Source organism: Crocodylus siamensis, chromosome 5, assembly GCF_052110815.1.
Source record: "Crocodylus siamensis isolate JL-2025a chromosome 5, ASM5211081v1, whole genome shotgun sequence".
Lineage (NCBI taxonomy): Eukaryota > Metazoa > Chordata > Crocodylia > Crocodylidae > Crocodylus > Crocodylus siamensis.
This window is the reverse complement of record NC_143399.1, coordinates 114,430,150-114,451,162: the sequence shown is the minus strand read 5'-3', so window position 1 is coordinate 114,451,162 and position 21,013 is coordinate 114,430,150. Positions and strand designations below refer to the sequence as shown.

The window sequence follows — 21,013 nt, the reverse complement described above, 5'->3', positions numbered from 1 at the left end:
TCTTGTTTATCACCCACATGAATAAGCCCAAAGTCAACTTGACAGAGATCTGCCAACTTGCCACCTATTTTATTTTTATATTTTTCTCTGTATTTTAATTTCCTCTCTGTTTCTACAGGGCATGTTTGAATATTGAATGAATAATGAGAATACTTTATAAGTGCATTAGTGCACAGTAGGAGGGGGTGGGGTGACAGTGAAGATGTTATAGCAGCTAAGAAGGTGGAGACCCATAACTTCTACAATGCGCTAACCTCAGCTCAGTGACTCTTTTAAAGTTACTTCTGTGCCACACATTGGATGAATGTTCAGGTCCAGTCCTTTAGGAAGGTTTGGCTCTTGAGATAGATAGTGCCAGGAAATAACCACTTGTCTAGAGAACGCAGCTCCAGCTCCTAGTTTAATCCTATGATGTTTTTACCAACCTCTTTTTTAGATTACAAATTAAGTTTAGTATTCATATCATTCTTCCTCTTAAAGGGCTACATGTAAGACTCTCAAGTGCAATGTAAATGAGCAGGATGAAAAAATATTCTATAGCCTATTGTACTGCTCTCCTGCATTAGAGCAGAGATTTTCAGTGGTTCAGAGATTTTCAGTGGTTTATTTATTTTTTGGTAATCTGTTGCTTAAATAATATAAAGTCCAGTAGGTAACCATGAGCTGGGGTTTTGTATGGAAAGAGGCAGTATTCAATTTATGAGTAGTGAAATTGAACTCTTGATGATGATTTATTTCATTTGCTCATGTCTGCTGTACAAATGCCTTGTAAGGCATGGAACCTACATTTCTGAATGCATACAACCAGCTTATTATAATTTACTAACAATATTAGTCTCAGAATAGATACTTGAATTCTTCTCAGACCCAGATGTCTGAGGACAACCTTTTGAATAATTGAGGGCCTAGATAATCAATATGTATTTGTATACCTGCATATATTGCATAGCATTAGTTCATCATAAGGCCACAGACCTTGACAATTGAGATGGTATAGGGGATTTGGGAAGACAAACTATCTCTGTCCTGTTTTTTGCTTTTGGTTTAACATAGTTAAAAGTGTGAAATCCAAATGATCCAATCTCTGTTAGAATATTTTAATTATTGCAGGAAATATACTCATTAAAAAGCAATATAACAAGTCCGGGTAATTTGTCATAATATGTTGAAATTTGCTTGTAGAGATCTGCTATAGTGGAATTCTGTGAGTAGGGTGAAATTTCCAAATAGTTTAGTTACATTCCACTATCATAGCTGCAGTTCTGTTTCTGCTGCATTCTACTTCTATACATTTATAACAAAATCTCTTTTAAAAGAGAGTATCAGCATACTCTTGAAGGGTACTGAATCAGTAACCACATAGATGGATGTCCCTAATCTGCAGGGGGTTTACAGGTTTTGCTCCTGCCAACTGTTCTGTTTAATCTATATAGACAGCCACTGAAAAGGGCACAAGGTATTGTGAGCTTCAAGGTCACTAAAATGCAGGTCATACTCAACTTTATTGATTTTACATCAAAGTCCACATTTGGCCATTTTCTTACACCCCAAGCTTTGGGCCTCAATAAAAGTAGGCTGGCTGTTACTAAATCTGGTGAATCAAGAGATCCATTTAGTGAAGTTTAAGATGGCAGTGAAAGTAATTCCGTCTTTTTCCAAGACCATTATTGATACCCTGTTGCCTCTTTCATTGCATTGTGGGTATGCAGATAGAACTGATCATAGAATCATAGAAAGATAGATGTTCCTGCTTGACTTCGAACACCCACTCATGTGCTGCCTTAGTCTGCACTGTAAGGGGTATGCGTTCAACAGCTTTGTGAAACCCCTGAGGTGGGTGTTGGTTGCCTCAATGACCACCCCCAAACTCTCCTGCCATGACTTTGAATGTTACACCAGTGGAGGGAGTAGCCTCTGGAGGATCCTCAGGAGTGATCACATCACTAGCCAGATGTTTATGGGGCTCTACCTCCCTTACACCCCAAACCTCATGCCAACCTCTGACAGGACACCAGGTCTTAAGGCGGCCGTTCCTCCAGCGTGGGTGTTCCTGAGCCTCATCACCTCTTCGAGGCTCTAGGCTATCACTTCCCATGAGTGGGACGGCAAATTTGCTTGGCCTCTGTGTCCAGAGTCCCCTGCTACTGGCAGGTTCTGCTCCTGAGGCCTATTTGGGCATCCTTGTGCCAATGAATGGAAAAGAAAAAGAGAAAAAGAAAAAGAAACCCGTGACTCTGGGGTTGTAAGAGTTGATCCCCTCAGCTCTCCTGCCTGTAACCGGCAAGGTTCTCTCAGATGTCGGTCCCATGATGTCTCCCTTCTTCATCCCCAGCCCATCTTCACAGCTCAATACCTAGGAGTGACTGGGCAGATGAGCTTCAGCATCGCCAGGGTCGGTCGCAGCCTCTCTCCCCAGGTCTCTGTCCTTCTCTCTCCACTGACTGGAGCTTCCAATGCCGCGCTTTTGACAGTGTTCGGAGCTTGTTGCCCCAAGCTCTCTTCCCTGTCTGGGATTCGACTTTATTTCTACTGGTGCAGGGGTCCCACAGCCTCTGCTGGGTTCCCTTTGATCACGCTGGTGCAGCATGCTACCGATGTGAGGAGCCTCCGCTGCCTCTCTCGCTCTCCCGGGTTCTTCGCCAGTGCCTCCCTTTATTCCCACTGGCTGGTGATTACCTGATGTCATGTGCCGGCCTTAATTGAATAAAGCCATGGCTCATGAACTACGCAGGCTCTCTCCTCCACCCCTCTGGCATTATCTCCCTTACAGGTAAGTAACCATTTTTATTTTTTCTTTTGTATCTGTCCTTGCTGGGTCCCGTGGGCATGGTTCCCAGGTCATTTTGCTTGTTGTCCCTGGGACAATAGGGTTAGAAGGTCATCTAGTTCAACCTCAAAGACCATCTCCAATTAGATCATCCCAAGCAAGCCTTTGTCTAGCCAGTTCTTAAAAACTTCCAAGGAAGGAGATTCCACAGCCTTTCTGAGCAATATGTTCCAGCGCTTTCCTAGTGAGAGAGATTTTCCTAGTATCTAACCTAGGCTTCACTTGTTGCAACTTGAGACTGTTGTTCCTTGTTCTGTCATCTGCCACCACAGAAAACAGTCTAGCTCCATCCTCTTTGGAACCACCCTTCAAGGAGTTGAAGGTTGCTATTAAATCCCCTCTCAGTCTTCTCTTTTCTAGACTAAATGAGCCCAGTTACCTCAGACTCCCCTCAGAAGTCCTGTGCCCTACCCCCCTACACATTTTTACTCTCCTCTGCTAGACAGTTTCCAATTTGTATGGGAGGATGGGGGGCTCAATTTAACACAATTCTCCAGATATGACCTTACCAGTCAGTGCCAAATAAAAGGGAATAATCACTTCCCTCAGTCTGCTGGCAACCCTCTAGTAATGCAGCCCAGTATGCTGTTAGCCTTCTTCACAACAAGAGTACATTGTTAGCTCATATTCAGCTTACTATCCACTGTAATCCCCAGATCCTTTTCTGCAGAGTTACTACTTAACCAACAGCAAAATGCCCTGTTTATATGGGCAGCCAGAGCTCTAAAATGGCCACCGCAACTAAGCACGTACTGGCTGCTTGGCCCCAGGTTTTAAAGTGGCAGGCACAAACAGTGCCCTGCCACAGAGACCATATCAAAAGCCTTGCTAAAATCAAGGTATATTACATCCACTGCTCTCCCCACATCCACTAAGCCAGTCATCTCATCACAGAAGGCAATCTCATTGGTCAGGCATGACTTGTCCTTAGTGAATCTATGCTGACTGTTTGTAATCCTAATCACCTTCTTCTCCTCCAAGTGCTTAGAAATGGATTCCTTGAGGACTTGCAAAACAGCCTTAAGGATGTTTTTCAGTGCCTCTTTGTAGATGTAGTTCACCAGGTAATTTGGGACTATCCTCACACTGGTACACCTTATCACAATTATTGGCACACCCAGGACTGAATTCTATAATACACTTGGACCAGCCTTTGAAACTCCAAAATGTTTCATTTGGTACAGAGAACAGCAACCTGCTTTCTTTCTGGGGGCATCACAGTGAATATACAGGGGATGTATAATCTGCTAGGTGACAGTGTTTAAAGACATACAGGTAGTTAGGAACCTGGTTATATGACTGATTCCTGCCCTCTGTCCTTTTATGACAGGTGAGGTCCATAAAATCACCCCAGCTGTCAGTGTCTTAAAACTGGCTCTCTGTTGTTTGTGGCAGGGTATTTTCACTTGAAGGTTCCCAGCTCTCATCACCTTTGGAACTTTCTGTCTCTAAATGTCTTTCGGAATTTCATGGGCTACATATCATATTGCAAAATGTTTTGTTCAGTCAGGCTTTTGGTTTTAGCTTTATTTTGTTTTATGCTGTTTGCATATGCCTTTGCTTCTCTGGTTGGAGAGCTATTTTAGGCAAGGCAAGATTGTTAATGAAAAAAGTATATCCTTCCTTTCATAACACTCTGCAAACACACATTCAGAGCTAAGTTATTTTCTTGTAAATGAAGGTATTAAATTAGACAGGTAAATATTACTCAAAATTGCCCCTTACTTCAGAAAAAAGAGAGAGAATGACAAACAAATAGAACAGATGTTCTAATTATTTTCCTAGCACCTTTTCCATGCTGTATCAGTTTTAAAAAAATAATTATACTTAGAATCAAGAATAAAAAGAAGGCATATATTGAGTTAATTTCTGGGAGCCGATTTGAATGTGGATCTAAAATCAAAGTGCTTGTGTTATCTCCTTTGCTGCTCAGCTAACATAATTTGGTGGGAGATGACTGGGTGGGGGATGGGTTGGGAGGTATGTATTGATATGATACTGGTGCTGAAACACTCTTTCATTTTTGTTTTTTAATTTATTTTAGATTTGACTCATAGCTGAAAGTGAGTTGAGCAATTTTTATATAGACAGCCTGCCAGAGATTTGAAAAAGAAGGGGAGGAGGGAAAGCCCTGGCAATGTTCAGCAGTAATTTCAAATCACATCTGCTTTGCCACTGGCACTGATAACAAAGGGCATCATTATCATTTGGAAGTTTGGCAAAACCTTCTGAAACCAGTTCAATCTCAAGATAATCAAGATCATATTAAGTTACTGATCTGCGAATGAGAAAAGATCCTTTCTGGGTAGGTTTAGGGAGGAAAATGTTAAGCGTGTTATTTAATTATTTTTATGAATACAAAATGTATTTTTATGAGTACACAATTACATATTTAGGAGTATTGTTACCTGTTTTTAAAAGCAATTGTGGTGATGTTAAAATATAAAATATATTAAATTTGTAAAAAGGCAACACTTAAAGGCAACAGAAAATAGGACAACTTTTTTTGTTTTCAGTAAGATGAACATGAATAAAAAGGAGATTATGCAATAATTAACAATATTTTACCTTGGCTTTGGCATCTTTGATCATGATATAGAATAGTTCTGCAGATCTGAGCACTAACAGATTTTTAAAAGGTCTGCCTTTGGCTAGTTATGAGACAGCATATCCCAGGGAATAATGTAATTTGATGAATGCACTCAATTAAAAAAAAAACCTGAAGAAATTCAGGAAAGATGAGGTTAATCTTCAGGTGTTAATGAGAACTCAGGTATTTTAAGGCTTGCATTGCTCTAATTAAAAATAATTGAGTAGGCAGCAGGGAAGTGTTTCAAAACATTTATAAAAAAGTGCCCAGGAACAACACTGAAATATGTTGAGTTTGCCTTGTTATCAGGAAATAGTCACATCATTTTTTGAACTTTACCTTTTGCTGTTCATTTTATTTCATTTCCTTTAAAAATGGTCTAACTAATGATCAAAATGGCAATATAACTCTATAGTTCTAGCTATATTGAATTCAAAGGATCTTTCACCTGGAATTGATTTTTTTTTTTTTGATCTGCAGATACGTCATTTCGGGCTGTAATGTATTTCTCAGTAACTTTTTGTTTTCCTTCTTTGGCTTGCAGCTCTCTTTGTCTAATTTTTTGTGTCTTTACAAGTCTTCAGACTAACAAATTAAGAGTTCTTCCATACAGAACATTCAATAGCATTCCCCTCTCCATTATTCCCACCCCACCCATGAAATTGTGGAGGAAAGGTTTGGCTGGACTTTTTACTGATTCTCTTTTCCCTTTCATTGGTATTAACATAACCTAATTCTGTTGACTTTTCAGTAACTTTACTCCTAACTACCCCAATGTAAATGAAAGAACATTTAGCTTCATGTTCACCCTCTGCAGTGGCCTTGTTTACTGCCAAATAAGCATTCCCAGTGTCTTAACACAATAAACATCTTTGTCCCCATGGTATGTGGGTTATCCACCCAGTTCTTTTATTTATAAATGAATCCAGTGCTCTGAAATAAAAACAGTCTATTTATCCAGTTATTGGGGTAATAATTACGTACATTAGTGGTTCTCAACCTTCTTAAATTCAAAACAACCCGTCATAACTTTTTTGAACTTGGCAGTACCCCATCTCAAAATATTAGAAAATTAGGTGACAAGTTTATGAATGGTATTACAGCACTTTTAAAAAGTCTCTTTATGTTAAATTAGGTCTTTTTTAAAGTTCTCATTTCTAAAGCAGAAAGAATGTTAAGATAACAATACAGTTGAGAAGTTATGGGGGCACATGAGCCCCTGACAGATGTTAAAATGAAGATGGTATGGAATTTGATGCCGTATTCCAATAATCATGCTTCCTGCCTTGCCACATGTGCAGGGTAGAAGCACAATTGTGGGATCACATATCAGATCCCACCATGCCGTATTGCAATCTTGGTCTCACCCTATACCAGCAAGTAGCAAACTTATCTCCCTGCACTCCTCCAGCTGGGAGCCATGATTAGCTAAGGTGTGTTCCTAAACTCTGGAACACAGGGGAACCTTGAAAGTCTCCTATATGCTCCAAAGCCTGGGTACTGGCCACATGTTCAACTACATGAGACATGGTTTTATGCACCGTAGACTAATTCTACCACATATTAGCATGTCACAGAAAAAGCCATGCTAATGCACAGTAAAACAATTCTACTGTGCATTAAGCACCATGAAAACACCATTCACCTTTGCTACTGTGCAGTAGCGCGGGCTATTGCACATTTATATAGTATTTCATATTAGAGGTAGGGCTGTGCAAAATTTCTCCAGCTGTTTCATTTCAATGCTGTTTTGACCTATTTCAAGCCCAGAACAGTGAAACTAAAATGAAATGAAGGGCTTTGAAACAGCCTCGAAATGAAATGAGGGCAGTCGAAACATTTCAAAAGTTTCAAAACGTTTTGACTTTTGAAGCTGAAGAGGGCTTGCCTGCAGGGAAACAAAAACTAAGGAAAGGGAGGGGGAAGAGCGGGGAAGCACTGCTCTGATATTGACTGTGTAGCTGGCCAGTGGCTGTGGGCCTTCCCTGAGGTCCCTTCCAATCCCAGTGCTCTGGGGGAGGGATGGAAAAACAGCACAAAAGGCAGCATTGTTTGAACTGGCCTGCTTTCTGCCTTGGAGTCAATTACTGAGCTATCTTCCAGAAGTTCAGCAGCGTTAGACAATGAAGGCTACTACCAGTGATTTCCTACTTACTAACCTAGCAAGTGAGATTCAGCAATACCTTTTGCTTTCCTTCTATACCCTTTTATTTGATTAATATATTCATTGATTGAAACCTTTCAATTTATTCCTCCCCCAAATCCTCTTTTTGTTTAGTCTATTTTGATTCTTTTCAAATCTATGCTTTCTCTCACAGTGTGCATTCCATTCACTGTGCAGGGAAGCACAGCATAATTATATTGCATATTATAATATAGAATTTACAAGAAAACACATACATATATTTATGTATTTTTATTTTATTTATTACATAAATACATACATACAAGCAAACATACATACATTACATAAATACACATACATACCATTATCTTAATATCTACATATTTTACATAAATCAGGTAGATAACATTAGAAGAGACAGATTTTCCAGCACACCGAGGCAAAGGCAGTGTAGATGAGTCATTGTGAAACACACCAATAAGCATGCTGGAAAGGCAGCTGGCAAGCCTTCGGGTGGGGGAGAAGAGGGGGTAGAGCAGGGGTGGGCAATTTTATGGGTGGAGAACCGCTTGATGAGTTTTGGAAAGCTGTCCAGGGCCGCATGGATACCCCCGCCCCTTCAGTTGCCCCACTCCAGGTCGCCATTTTGGGACCGGAAGTCCCACCCCCTGACCTTTGCCACCAGAAGTCCTGTCTGGTGATGAAATACTATTCGTAGTGGCTGGGGGTGGGGAGCAGGAGGAGGGCAGTCAGATGCGGGGCACCATGTGCATGTATATGCACATGGCCACCAGGCAGCCTGGAGAGCAGCTCCCATAGATATGTAGGGGTGGAGGGATTGAGGCCCCCATAGAGAGGGAGGGAGTTGAGCAGGCTGGGACTGCTGCCCAATTGAGGCATGGGGCTACAATATGCACCACAGAGCCCAGGTGGGGAGCAGGATGGGGCTACAGGCAGCTTATCCAGGGGGCCTGGAGGAGATTGGGTCAGCTCTTTGCCACTGCATGCACTTCTGAGAGGCAGGGGAGACCCCCGCCCCTAAGACCTGAGCATGGGGCATAGACTGCCCACTGCGGGCTCAGGCTCCTATCCTGCTGCCCTCCCTTGGGGCCTTTGCAGCCCAGTGGGTGTGACCCAGTGCAACAGGGCAGAACAGGTTCATGCAGGAAAGATGCTTGCCAATACAAGTCCCGCACTGCCCTGGCAATGCATCCCTTGCCCGCATGGCAGCAATGGGGGCAGCAGTATGGAGTTGTGCCCCTTGCTGCTGCCGTGCACATGGGATGTGTTTCCAGGGCAGTGCAGAGCTCACAGCATCAAGCAGCTTTCCTGTGTGACCCTGCTCTGCCTCCTGGCTGTGGAGGCACCAGGGGAAGGCAGCAGGGTGGGGAGCCCAAGCTCAGTGGTCAGCACACAGCCCCCGCCCTACACACAGATCTGGGGGGCATGGAACCCTCCTGATCCCTGGGAGTGCACACCGTGGTGGGGAGACATGCCCCACCACACAAGCTTGCAGGCAGTGGGGTCAGGGAACAGGCCTCTGCTCCACTGCAGCAGCTGCCACCTTCTGCCAGGGGCAAGAGGCTGTGGACCCAGGTTCCTGACCCTGTAGCCCTGGCAGCTGGGGGAGTCCTCTGCCTGGGCTGGCGGGGAGGGCAGGGAGCTGTGAGTAGGGCTGGGGGGCTGTGCAGGGAGTGATGGGCACCAGCAGGGCTGGGGAGCAGTGAGGGGCATGAGTAGGGCTCGGTGAGAGGTGGAGAGAGTCCTGGGGGTGTGTGGGGCACCAGCGGGGTTGTGCAGTGCCTTCCATTTTAATCACAGATTTTGGGAGTTTTATCAGAGAATTTGCATTTTTTTTTAATCAGGGAAAACCAGGTCATGATGGACTAAATTAGCTCCTTAGGCCACTTCCAACTGTATTTTCCTATGACTTTTTTGTATCAATATGGACATAGCACTCCAAGAGAAAGGTTAAAACAGTAAAAGGTCTGGGTTAATGTTCATCTGAGCTGTGATTGTGGTACTTTTCTGTTTTGCACTCTGTCATCTGCCTCTGTGATTTCATCTGCTTATGTTGTCACCATTTTAGAGACTGTTAAGTCTGTCTGTCTCCTGTATCTATGCCTGAATCTCTTTCAGTCTCCCCTGTTTTCCCTTTAGAGGTTCAATCTGTCCTCCAAATTGCATATGGTTAAAACAAAGCCTCTAACATATCCTTCTTCTCCTCATTTTCATATACCCATATCATTGGCAACTCCAGACAGGTTTTTCTCTACAATTCTGCTTATTAAAAAAAAAACCCAAAAAACCTTTTCTCGCTCTTGCTCCAGATAAAATGTTTGCTTATCCTCTTATTCCTATTCTATAGCTACTTCCTCTTCTTTGTTTCTTCTTTCACTTTCCTCTCCATATAAGGGTCGAAATGATCGCCAGCACTTAATGGTTCCCCAAACTCTTGTCACTATCCTCTAAAAATTACAATTACTGGCATCCTTTGTCAAGCAAATCCAATTTAAAGGTTTTCACATCTGCTTTCAAAACCTATACAAACTGAACCTGGTTATGTCTTCTGTTTTGCATCTTAATTAACACCCTTCTTCTGTGAATAGGGCAGCTTCTCTGATCCCTTCATTTCCTTCTTCTACTGTCATTATGAGTGCAGACAGAAGTTACATTTGTTGCATGATCAGCCCCCTGAAAGCTCTCTATAGCCATGCCACGACACACCTGCATGGCTGCAGAGCACTTTAAAAGTCACTGATTGCACATCAAATTAACCCTCATCAAATGAGAGATCAGATGAAGATGCTCCACTTCAGAGCATCTTAGAGACCTTCTGTTCTCTAGGGTCATTCTGTCATGTAATCACGGCTGGGTTAATGCAGTCCAGCCCATCCCTGCTGCTTTATGGAAAGTGCCATGAGTTAGAGTGGGGGCCTGCACATTTGTCAGCACTCTAAGTGGCTTGTTTGTCACTATCACTCCTCATCCTGCTGTACCAGTCTCCTGTTCTTTCTTCTGTGAAACCCTCCTTAATTCCCATTTTTTCCTACAAGGCCTTACTTACATGCAAGTCCATATGGGAGAGACTGATCTACAACCGTAATTTGTCAATAGGCCTGAGATTTTTCTGGCATGTTTTTGTCTGATTTTTAGAGCTCATTGTGGGAGAGACTATATTTGTGCCTTGTGCAGTACTTCAGTCTGATACTTGAAAAATGATAACTCAATAAAATGAACTACAAGTGATTCCTTTTAAGGTGCAGAGGGAAAGCTTCCATTTTGCTGCCAATACTTGTCTCATCTGCAACTTAATAGAGGAGTGTTGTCTTCAGGGCTGTCAACATTTAAATGCACCTTCATCTGTGCTACTGCATAATTACCTATCATTTCTTAACTATCCTGTCAGCTTTTGAAAAAGGAAAGAAATACATGAATATCTGAATTGTCTGCAGAATACCTTGCACACATTGGGCACTGTTGGAAGAAATGGTACCTAATGAAATAAATTAATCAAGGAGATGCATTCTTTATCCAGAAATGTTGAATGTAATGCATCATAGAAAAGTAGGGTTGGAATAGACCTCAGGAGTTATAGGCCAACCCCCGGTTCAATGCAGAACCATCCCCAACTATATCATTCCTAATATATAGGTGAGATGGTTAACAGTTTCCATTAACTCTTTTGTTTTCCCCTCTACAGCTGTTAAGGTATTTTTGATAGTGTCATAGCAATTAAATCAATAGAGTTTTATGCCATTTCACAGGGCATTTAGCAGTTTGGCAAGCGCATCCTATATGGTACATGGTTTGTTCCTCTACAAAGAGTAAAGCTGTTTTGCTAAGAAACAGTCCTTTCTTAAGTGTAGTTACCATATTTGCCATGCTATGGCACTGTTGAAATACCACACTCTCTACTAAGCTGCTTTCACTGACTGAAATGTGATTCTTTCAAAACTATGTGTGGTTAGCTTTTAAAAACATTTCTGGGGGAGGGTGAGAGGAAACTTCTATACCATATTTTCTCATATACCCTCAAAGAAGACACAAAAACTTGTTTTGGGAAGGAAAAATGAAAAATGTTTTTCCAGAGCCATGGTTGAATTCTGGTTGTAGGGAGGAGGGACAGTCTTGCTTGTCCTCTTTACTTGCTCAGCCAAAAGCTGCTGCTAATTCAGTGGCTGTGACAGGCATTAGTTTTTGGCTGAGACTTGGCCCCTCCTCGATATGAACAGGAAGGAAACATGACCTCTGGCAGCCATTCTTGCATCCCTGCACCTCCATTCAGGTGTGGGAATCAGATTCCTCGTTTAAAACCAGCATCAGAGTTTTGGAAGGATAATTATTTGGAGGCAGGTACATGCGTTATTTAAATGAATATGGTAATTTATTCAATGTTCCCTGCAACTCAAGAGGATGCTAAATATCTGCATCAAGTCTTTAAAAACATGTGCAGTCTCTATAGAAGGAGAATATTTGTCAGCTTCAGCTGAGATGTGGGGAAAGGAAATGGCTGTTTAATTGGAAGCTTTAGCTTTCTGTATAATTTTAATTTATGAAACTAAATCACCCTTAACTAACAAGGAAATATATTTTGCAGTGTGTTCTTATTTTTCACACTAGAGTATAGGGGGTCAGAGACATTCTCTTTTTCTCTCGCACAGTCACCTGTCTCTCTTACAGTATATCAGAAAATGTAGTATATTTCTGGCCTCTTCATCTTGTTTTCTAATAGTTGGCTGGAAGCCTTTAAACAAGGGGGATCCATCATTCACTGATCATGTAAAGCCCAGCAGAATTGCTTGTCCTTATGGACATTTGAAATAAAGCCAGTCATAGCAAGGAGATCATTTGTAGGACTTGCCAACAAATTAGATGGGTTTTTAGAGTGGATATGAAATCTGGTTAAACAAACATTTCATTTGTTTAGCAGTTGATTGATTGACTCCAAACAAAAAAGCTGCACCATCTGGTTCTGGAGTAACATAGATAATGTAGATCTTACCAAAAATAATTTGTTCATTTTTGTTACAAAAACTGCTCAGGAAAATGATCCATTTACTTATTTACTTTGGAAACAATATGCAACTCTTCTAGTTTAACATCTAGAATGGAATGTATATGTCTGTGGGTTAGTGCATGTGTGTGCACGCGCATGCACACACACACAACCAGCAAAGACACTTCCAGGAGTTTCAGAAGAAAATGTATTCTCTACTACAAGAACTGTAGCAGTCACCATTATATTTGGGTACCTGTGATATTATGTATAACATCAGCTGACAAGTGGTGTTAATTCACTTTTTAATGGCAGCAACTCCATAATTTTAACCCTAAATGCTTACATGTTTGACCTTATGCAATTTAAATCTATGAAAGAATTTTCAATGTTTAAATTCTCTGGGATTATTGGAAAATTTACCAGCAAAGGTATGCGGAGGATAAAAATTACATGAATGATGGAATTCAAGAATTTGAAATTCAAATTATCTGAAGATAATTTTGGAAGACTTTGGAAGGCTTTTTTCTCAATAGAAATTGTTCATTTTAGTTCTTTTATTTTTATAATCAGTTCTTTTATTTTATATTATGTTGTATAAACAAAATCCTTTATCAAAAATAATTTCAAAACAAATTGAAATGTTTCATTCAAAAATCCCCAAATGGGATATGCTGAAATTATTGGAACACTTTTCTGGTATTCTTCCAAAAATTGGTATGGTTTGTTGCATCAAGGTTTCTATAGCCAACTTTAATGACTATCTTAGCTTGGAAAAGAGTGTTCCTTTTATCAATTTAAGTGTCATAACTAATAGATAACATCACTACTGTGGATTCTAAAATGAAGTTTTTGGTGATTGCATTAATTTTCTGCTGAACTTAAAGTCTCTTATTTTAGTGTACTTATTTTATTCCAGCTCTTTATGAACTCTCCTGTGAAGCATACAAACACTTGGGCAAACTCTCAAATCAGTACTGGATAGATCCAGATGGCAGTGGGGCACTGGGACCTTTGAAAGTTTACTGCAACATGACAGGTAACTATGGAATGTACTAATTTTGTGTTATTTTTTTAGATGACAGTGTGACAGAGGGTCTGGAGACTTGTACATAATTCATATTGCATGGCAAAAGAAAAACAAATGCTACGAGTTTGTAATGAGAAGCTTGGGTAGTCTGAAAAAAGTAATCTCTGAGCTAAGTGATTAACCATTTGCAATATAGCTATTTACTAACACTCAAGAGGGTTTGTATCCTCAGTGGCCTACTTGCCACTTAGCCAGTGTTTTTAAGTAATTGGATAAATCTGGCTTGGGAAGTAGCAGGACTTGATCAGGGAAACCTGGAGTAAAAAGTTTATCTGGATCTGGCATAGTGTTGTTTCTGTCTAGATAACATAATACTCACGGACAGACCAGAATGTTCAGGTAGGGACTGAATTTTACTTTTTCATCTTTTACCCTTTCTCTCTTGCCTAACCTAAGAATAAGCAGTTTAGCTGGAGAAGTGTTTGCATCTCTGTAGTATTAAAGATGCAATTTCTGTTGTTTCAAGTTCTCTTTGTTTTCTAATCAGTCTTCTTTTGTTGAAATTACCACTGTATGAAAGCTTATGTTATAAATTTCTAATTTAGTTAATTTATAAATGTGCAAATCTGCCTTGCTTTCTGCTTGACTTCAGACTAACATGGCTAACTGCCTCTCAGTTTCATGTGGTTATACTCCAAGAAAAGAAGAATCCTGTAACCTTTAAAGAGAGGTACTGAGGGACAGAGCCTCTGCCACCTATGCTCCCAACTCCCTCCCTTTTGGACAAAGGGAACAGGAAAGGAGACTCCATCCCGTAAACAGTATCGCCATCAAGCCATGGGGAGTGAGCAAAGAAAATGAGAAATGGTTGCTGAGATGGTCAAAGAATTATTTAATCATTTCCTGTGTTTAAACATGGCATAATTTATGTTGGCATTTAGCTGACCCTAGTTAAAAGGAAATGCAAGGACTGGTAGATTCCAGGCAACTGCCACAAGACAAATCTTTACTTATTCTATGAATTTCCCAAAAGAAAAGAAAATGTTGCCTGAAAAATCAGCAAGCTACAAATTTGTGGTCTGTTTGCTTTAGAAGACTCTGATGCAGGCTGTATAATTAATCTGAAGAAACCACAGAAACCATAGTAGCATAGATCATCATTGCTACCATAAGTGGTGACAGGCAGTATTGGAGAACCTGAAGTCATCCATCCTGTTTGGGTCTGGTAGAGAGGATTGTCATAGCAAAATGGGACAAGGTCAGGTAATTCCAACTGAGGATCAAGAGGACTTATGGGAGGGAGAGCTACCTAAAGCCAGTTAGCTCCTGCTCCTCTGCAGGCTGTTTTAAATGTTAAAATGTAGACCTGGAAAAATGAGCTTCATCCAGATTCTGGGCATTATACCAAAGTTGCCAGGGCTGGAGAGACAAGTCTAACAGGTTGCAATGAAACATAGGTGGAAAGGCTGTCTCTGACAACTGGGTCCCTCGCCTATTAGGGCCATCTAAATCATAACCAGAACCTTGAACTGTATCAGTAAGTAAACAGGCAGCCACAGCAGGAAACAATGCCAGGACCCTCTGATATATTATAGTGTTTCCTGCTGCTAAAGAAAATAAATGCAAGATTCAGCATTAGCTGTATGTTGCTTTGGGTGCTATTCAAGGATAAATTTAAGTATATAGTGGTTTGGGGGTTTTTTTTGTTTTTTGCAATAATAATGCTGGACATGAAAAAGTATGTCTGATTAGGATTTTGGTACCTCTGACATATGCTAAGTAGTAAATATACCAGAAGACAGCAAAATAAATCCACTAATTTCCTCCAAACTAGAAACTACCTTGTCATGCTAATAGTACTGTTCCATTAAATAATTGTTTTAGTTGCCTGAGAGAAATTGTTTGGACAGTTGATGAGATGGGATGGTAACGCGGAGTGTAGATGATCCATGACCTGTCATCTGCATTAAGATGTAATGCATTCCATGAAAAAGTTTGAAAACCACTGCTTTAATCAATCTTGCCACCAACTCCTGCTTAATATATTTTGTTTTACTGCAGATATAATTCTCTATTTAAAACTATAAATGAGATTCTGAAAGAACTATTCCTCCATTAAAATGCTAACGATTTAGAGTATTACTGTGAAAATTGGCATGAAAGTAAGTTTAATCACTCTGCTTTTAAAACTAGAAGGTCGTTCTAACACTCATTGACCATAAGACAAATTATAAAAGCCCTTAACATAATGCAGTTTATCCCTGTTACTTTTATTGGTTTCTATTATTCCCCATAAAAATATTATAAATATCTCGAATAAACAACTAAGGTCTTCCCTGTTACAATTTAGATCACCTACTTCCTAAATCTTGATCAAAAAATGAAGTAGCATTGTCTGAAATACATCAATTCCGATGGAAAAAGGAAAATAATATCAATGTGCATCTTTTGTTGCCTTTTGAAATGTACTGAAAGATACTTAACGTGACAGTATGAAGTGAACTAATCAATAGGGAATTCAAGAAAATACATGCATTGCAGTTATATTGGAAGAAATTACTCTATTAGATGAATGAGAATTAATGTTTTGCTTAAAATGAGACAAAGCTCTGTGATTTAGGACCTCATTACAGGGTAATTTTGGGCAGCTTCTGGAGCTCTTAGCTCCTGAATAGTCCACACACTTAACAGCGAAAACTGTTTTTAAACACTCATTATGTAGCTCAGAGTTGCACCACTCACATGGCAGGTTTGTCTCTGATCTGTGTTACCCAGCTCATGTTACACTAAGTAGGGGTGGGCAATTATTTTGGGCAGAGGGCCACTTGCTGAGTTTTGGCAAGCCATCGAGGGCTGCATTAACAGGCAGCCAGGGGCAGATAAATATGAATTTTCTAAAATGTTTAGGGCCCCGTGGGGCAGATAGGATGGCCTGGTGGGCTGTTGCCTGCCTCCACACTAAAGCATGGCCGTTTTAAGCTACACCTTAGTGCAGGGGTCAGCAAAGTTTTTGGGCAGAGTACCAAAAACAACTGCAACCTCAACTTGTAAGATGTCAGAGTGCCAAAGGCAGGTACCTGGAAAGGCGCAATACTCATTGTGGCAGTGCAGCCCCAGCCCCTTCCCTGCCGTCCACCCAGAAGTGTGTACGCACTTGCTGTCGGCAATAAGCCAGACGAGGACACTGTGGTCCCCAGTGCAGTTGCTTGCAGCCTCCCTGCTGCCTGCCATGAGCAGCCTGGGCTCCATGGCAGGTGACAGGGGCCTGTCCAGAGTCTGGGCCAGCAATGGCAGGCAGCCAGGAAAAGCAGCAGCCCAGAAGCAGTGGCCCAGCAGGCAGGTTAACCCTTCCCTGCCTGCTTCCCTAAGACAGACAGCACAGGCAGCCAATGCCCCAAGTGAAGGGGGAGACAGAAGGCAAAGGGGAGCCCTGAGGGATCGGGGGAACCCCAGGGCTGGCAGAGGAGAGAACTGGGGGAGTCCTGAGGGGCAGGGGGCAAGGGAAAAGCCCAGAACGGGAGAGGAGCCCTGAAGCCTGACTACTCCAAACCCCAGTCAAAATTTGTGCAACACAGAGTAAGGCGTAACAAGGCCCTAAGACCAGTGTAGAACCCGATGCTTATTCGATCTAAAATGCATTCAGTCTCTCCTCATTCATCATGTATACCGACTATATCTCTTAGTTTTGTGAAGGCATCAGTGGACCTTGCTTACCAAACTTGCCAATTTGTTTTAAGAGGAAATTTGAATGACTAGGTCTTTAGTACATTAATACCCTATCCCCAGTTTCTAAATATATTTTGCCAAAAACAGAAAAAAATCAGCCATCTGCAACCCAGAAAGTCTCTGACTCTCAGGTCTTGAAAATATTGTGTTCATCTTTTTACCAGAAAGCGTCAGAGCAACAAGTTAGGGATCCTAGTGGTATGTCAGTAAGGTCACCTTCCCTTAGAAAAGCAGAAGAGAAAACCACAGTTCAGTAGACAGATGTCCATATTTCTAGAATTTAATTCATGTCAATATTTTTAAAGTGTCTTGATTTAGTAGTCAGGAATGTGTCATGGTGATGAGTTCTGCCCTTCAGAGATATCTTTCTGGTAGCAGAAAAAATGTGCTGTCTTTTAAAATATTTTGCCTTATCTTGAGCATAAGCAAAATATACAGAATAAAATGTATCTGTAAAGAACAAGAGCACCAGAAACCATCCGATTTTTTCTTTAAAATGCTGTTTATATTCAAAACAAAAAAGCTATTCCTTTTGTCCCCAAACACAGTGCTGCATTATGAAAAAGGGGAAGCATAAAAATTAAGGTCCTCATAGCAAAGTTAACTTGTTTGATATTTCATATTTACTATTAAATTAGTAAGGCCTTAAAAATTAGAACCATGTTTAGAGATGCCTAACAGTTGTCCAAATACTCATAAATACTAACAACTGGGTGAATATCAGCATACCAAACTCACTTTGCAGTAATATTTGCAAATCCGCATTTATACCATTTGTCCAGCTGTAGCTTTAAGCCTTTCAGAAGAATGCATTTATGCAAAGGTGGGGGTTTTGGGTTGTTTTTTTCTTTTTTTTTTTACTGTGGCCTGACATATTGTACAGTATTAATTTGCATTCAAGATTAGCCAAACTCATGAGATGAATCCAAAATTAAACTTCACAAAAGTTCTATTTTGCTCGGTTTTACTGCTTTGGTTCATTTCGCTATACTAGAAGGCTTAGTTTGTGAAGTTAGGATGTTACTCCAAAACTGAATTCTGTGAGGGCTCCCAAAAGTTATAGAGTTCATTTGTAAGGATCTGGTTTGCTTCTGTCTTGGATCTTCACTAGAGCCAGATACAGATATTACATTTTACCAGTCTATATGATCATAAACCAGTCTAAAACCATAACAGAACAGAAGTTCAATGCACACAGACTGATCTAAAAATGCTGGAACCCAGTCTAAGACAGACCTGGATTGATGTGCACTCAAGCTTAATTGATTTAGGTCAGACTGGTGCATCGAACTTCAGTACCAATTCCCTCATCGATTCAAGATAGGTTGCTGCCTGTCAGCATCCCAAGTGCCTTTGCAGCCTCCCACTACCCCCCTTGCAGGGGGGCATGCTAGAACTCAATCCACACTCAGCTGCTCTGCCCAAGTTCCCAGCAGGCCTCGCCACTCGGCTCTCCCAGACCCAAGCCAGCACAGCGCCTCTCCCCACCCCTGCCTCCTGCCATCTGTCAGCAGTAGCCAGGCAGTGGGGTGGGGAACGGAGACTTCTGTCCCCTGCATACACTCCAAGGCCTGGGCACCCACCCTGCATGCTGTCATCAAGCATCCCATGCTGTATACACACACCTGACACAGCACAGGAGAACCTCTGCAATCAGGCACAGCTACACAGACCTGGCACTGGGTCTCCCAGACCAGAGCCAGCACAGCCTCTCTCCCATGCCCCACCTCCTGCCTCTGGTCATCTGTCAGCTGCAGCCAGGGGGAGAAGACATGGGGAAATGGAGGCTTCTGTGTCTCCTTCACACACCCCGGGACCTGGGCACTTGCTTTCCCAGGCCATACCTCTGCACCCCATCATCAATCACCCTATGATGTACCCACACACTTGGCACTGAGCACAGGAGCTCAATGGGCACAGTCCCATGAACCCCAACTGGACTGCTGGTCACAAGCAAGCGTTCCCCTCTGCCCCTGCATGACACCTATCAGTCACAGGCATCAGTCAGCTGCACATATGTGGCGCAGGAGGGGGAATGCTTGCCTGTGACCAGCAGCCTGGTCAGCCTCTGTGATGCTGTGACCACACGCATTGGGTTCTCTTGGGTTCACTGTCAGGTCTGTGTGTACATCATGGGGTGCTTTGTGATGGGGTTTATGCAAAGACACTGATGCCTTCCTTCCCCGCCGTCCTGCTGCCTGCAGCTGACAGATGCCCGTGGCTGCCAGATGGCATTAGAGATGGAAAGGAGCATGCTCGCTCATGCCTGGCACCCAGTCAAGAGTGGCTTGGGTGCTCAACAGTTTCTGGCAGGCCAGGGAGCCCATGGAGCATGCTGGAAGGTGTGCAGGAGTGCCCCCATGTTGCTAGCCTTGGCCAGTGCAGGAAACCTGTGTTCCCCCTCCCAGCACGAAAAGGCAATTGTGTGTCTCATTTACCAGTGACGTAACCTATTCCACTTACATTAAAACATGTAACTTAGATCAATTCTGCCTCAGGCTTTTTGAATGTCTATACTTAGCCTAGAACTCTTGTGACATTTTGATATTGCCAAATCCCTATTCCCTATTCCTTCATATCCTCAGGCAATGCAGGTTCCAGTCCTATTGGAAAAGGCACCTGATGATGTGGAATTTTTCATTTAAAAAATAATTCAAGTCAGTTTGTCAATCCTAAGTATCCATAAAAACAAATTTTAGCTGCCCTTTAAGTATCTTAATGGGGAAATGAATGTATGGAAACCATTACCGCTGAAGAAATCAGTCTTTGGTCTAGTCTTTGTTGACAATGAGTATATGAGTACTAATAAGAGCTCTCTAGACTTCTGTGGGGTTGCAGTAGGAAAGGAGTGTTCTTATGATCTTGTTTCTCCCATGATTTAGGTAGCTTCAAGGTATACTACCAGAATATGTGTAAGGACCTGATGGCATTAAGGCTCTCTATGTAGGCTTTTATATCACCACTGTAGTGCAGCGTACCTGTTCACACTTCTGTAATCTTTCATTACTTTTTTCCCCCAGTGTGGGTCAGGGCAATATAGCCTTATACCTTCACACACCTTAAGGTACTAACTAAATTCACTGCCTGTCTCACTCCTACCAGTTATACGAAGGTGTGGAACTTTTCTCTTGGTGTTTTATAAAAATGGTACATGTAGTAATTATTGTAATGACATTGTGAACAGGTATTAAACAGCTGTAACTGTCATATTCCATGATATTGTCTCTCCTTGCTGTAAAAAGTGGGTCACTGGAGTGCTTTTTATTATGACATATGTAGAAAAATATGGCATGGATATAAATGTGCTATTCATCACCACATACTTGATGAAAAGGGCCTGAGAGTGGTAAATATTTAATTCTATTTCAAATATCCTGTATAATTGGCTTTTCAAATGGGACATTTTGCCTGAGGGCTAATTTGACAATCTAACTGCACCTTTAGCATACATATATGTCAGTTTCACAGAGTTTTAAGTCCTTACATTTACTTATTGTCTTGCAAGAAATTTCACTTTGCAGCCTGTCCATGGACAAAGAATGTTGTGAAACTGTATAGCAGTGGCCACCAACCGGTGGATCTCAGTCAACTGGTACATATCACAGCCTCTTGGACTCAATCCCAGGCTGGAGTGGGAGGCTGAGCGCACATGCATGTATGTGTCTGCCCTACCCTCAGCCTAGCAGATCCGTCCATGGGGGAGGGACTTGGTGGGG

The 21,013-nt window shown here is 41.7% G+C and overlaps 1 protein-coding gene across 1 annotated transcript in view; it reads left to right on the top strand.

Annotated features, from left to right (window-relative positions):
- The window catches only part of CNTNAP2 (contactin associated protein 2), a 1,889,175-nt gene that overhangs the window by 1,284,581 nt on the left and 583,581 nt on the right, over window positions 1–21,013 (top strand). Inside the window, exon 12 of the mRNA XM_090049982.1 lies at window positions 13,461–13,580. Within this exon, the coding sequence (XP_089906108.1) occupies window positions 13,461–13,580 (120 nt within the window). The remainder of the gene's footprint in view (window positions 1–13,460; window positions 13,581–21,013) is intronic.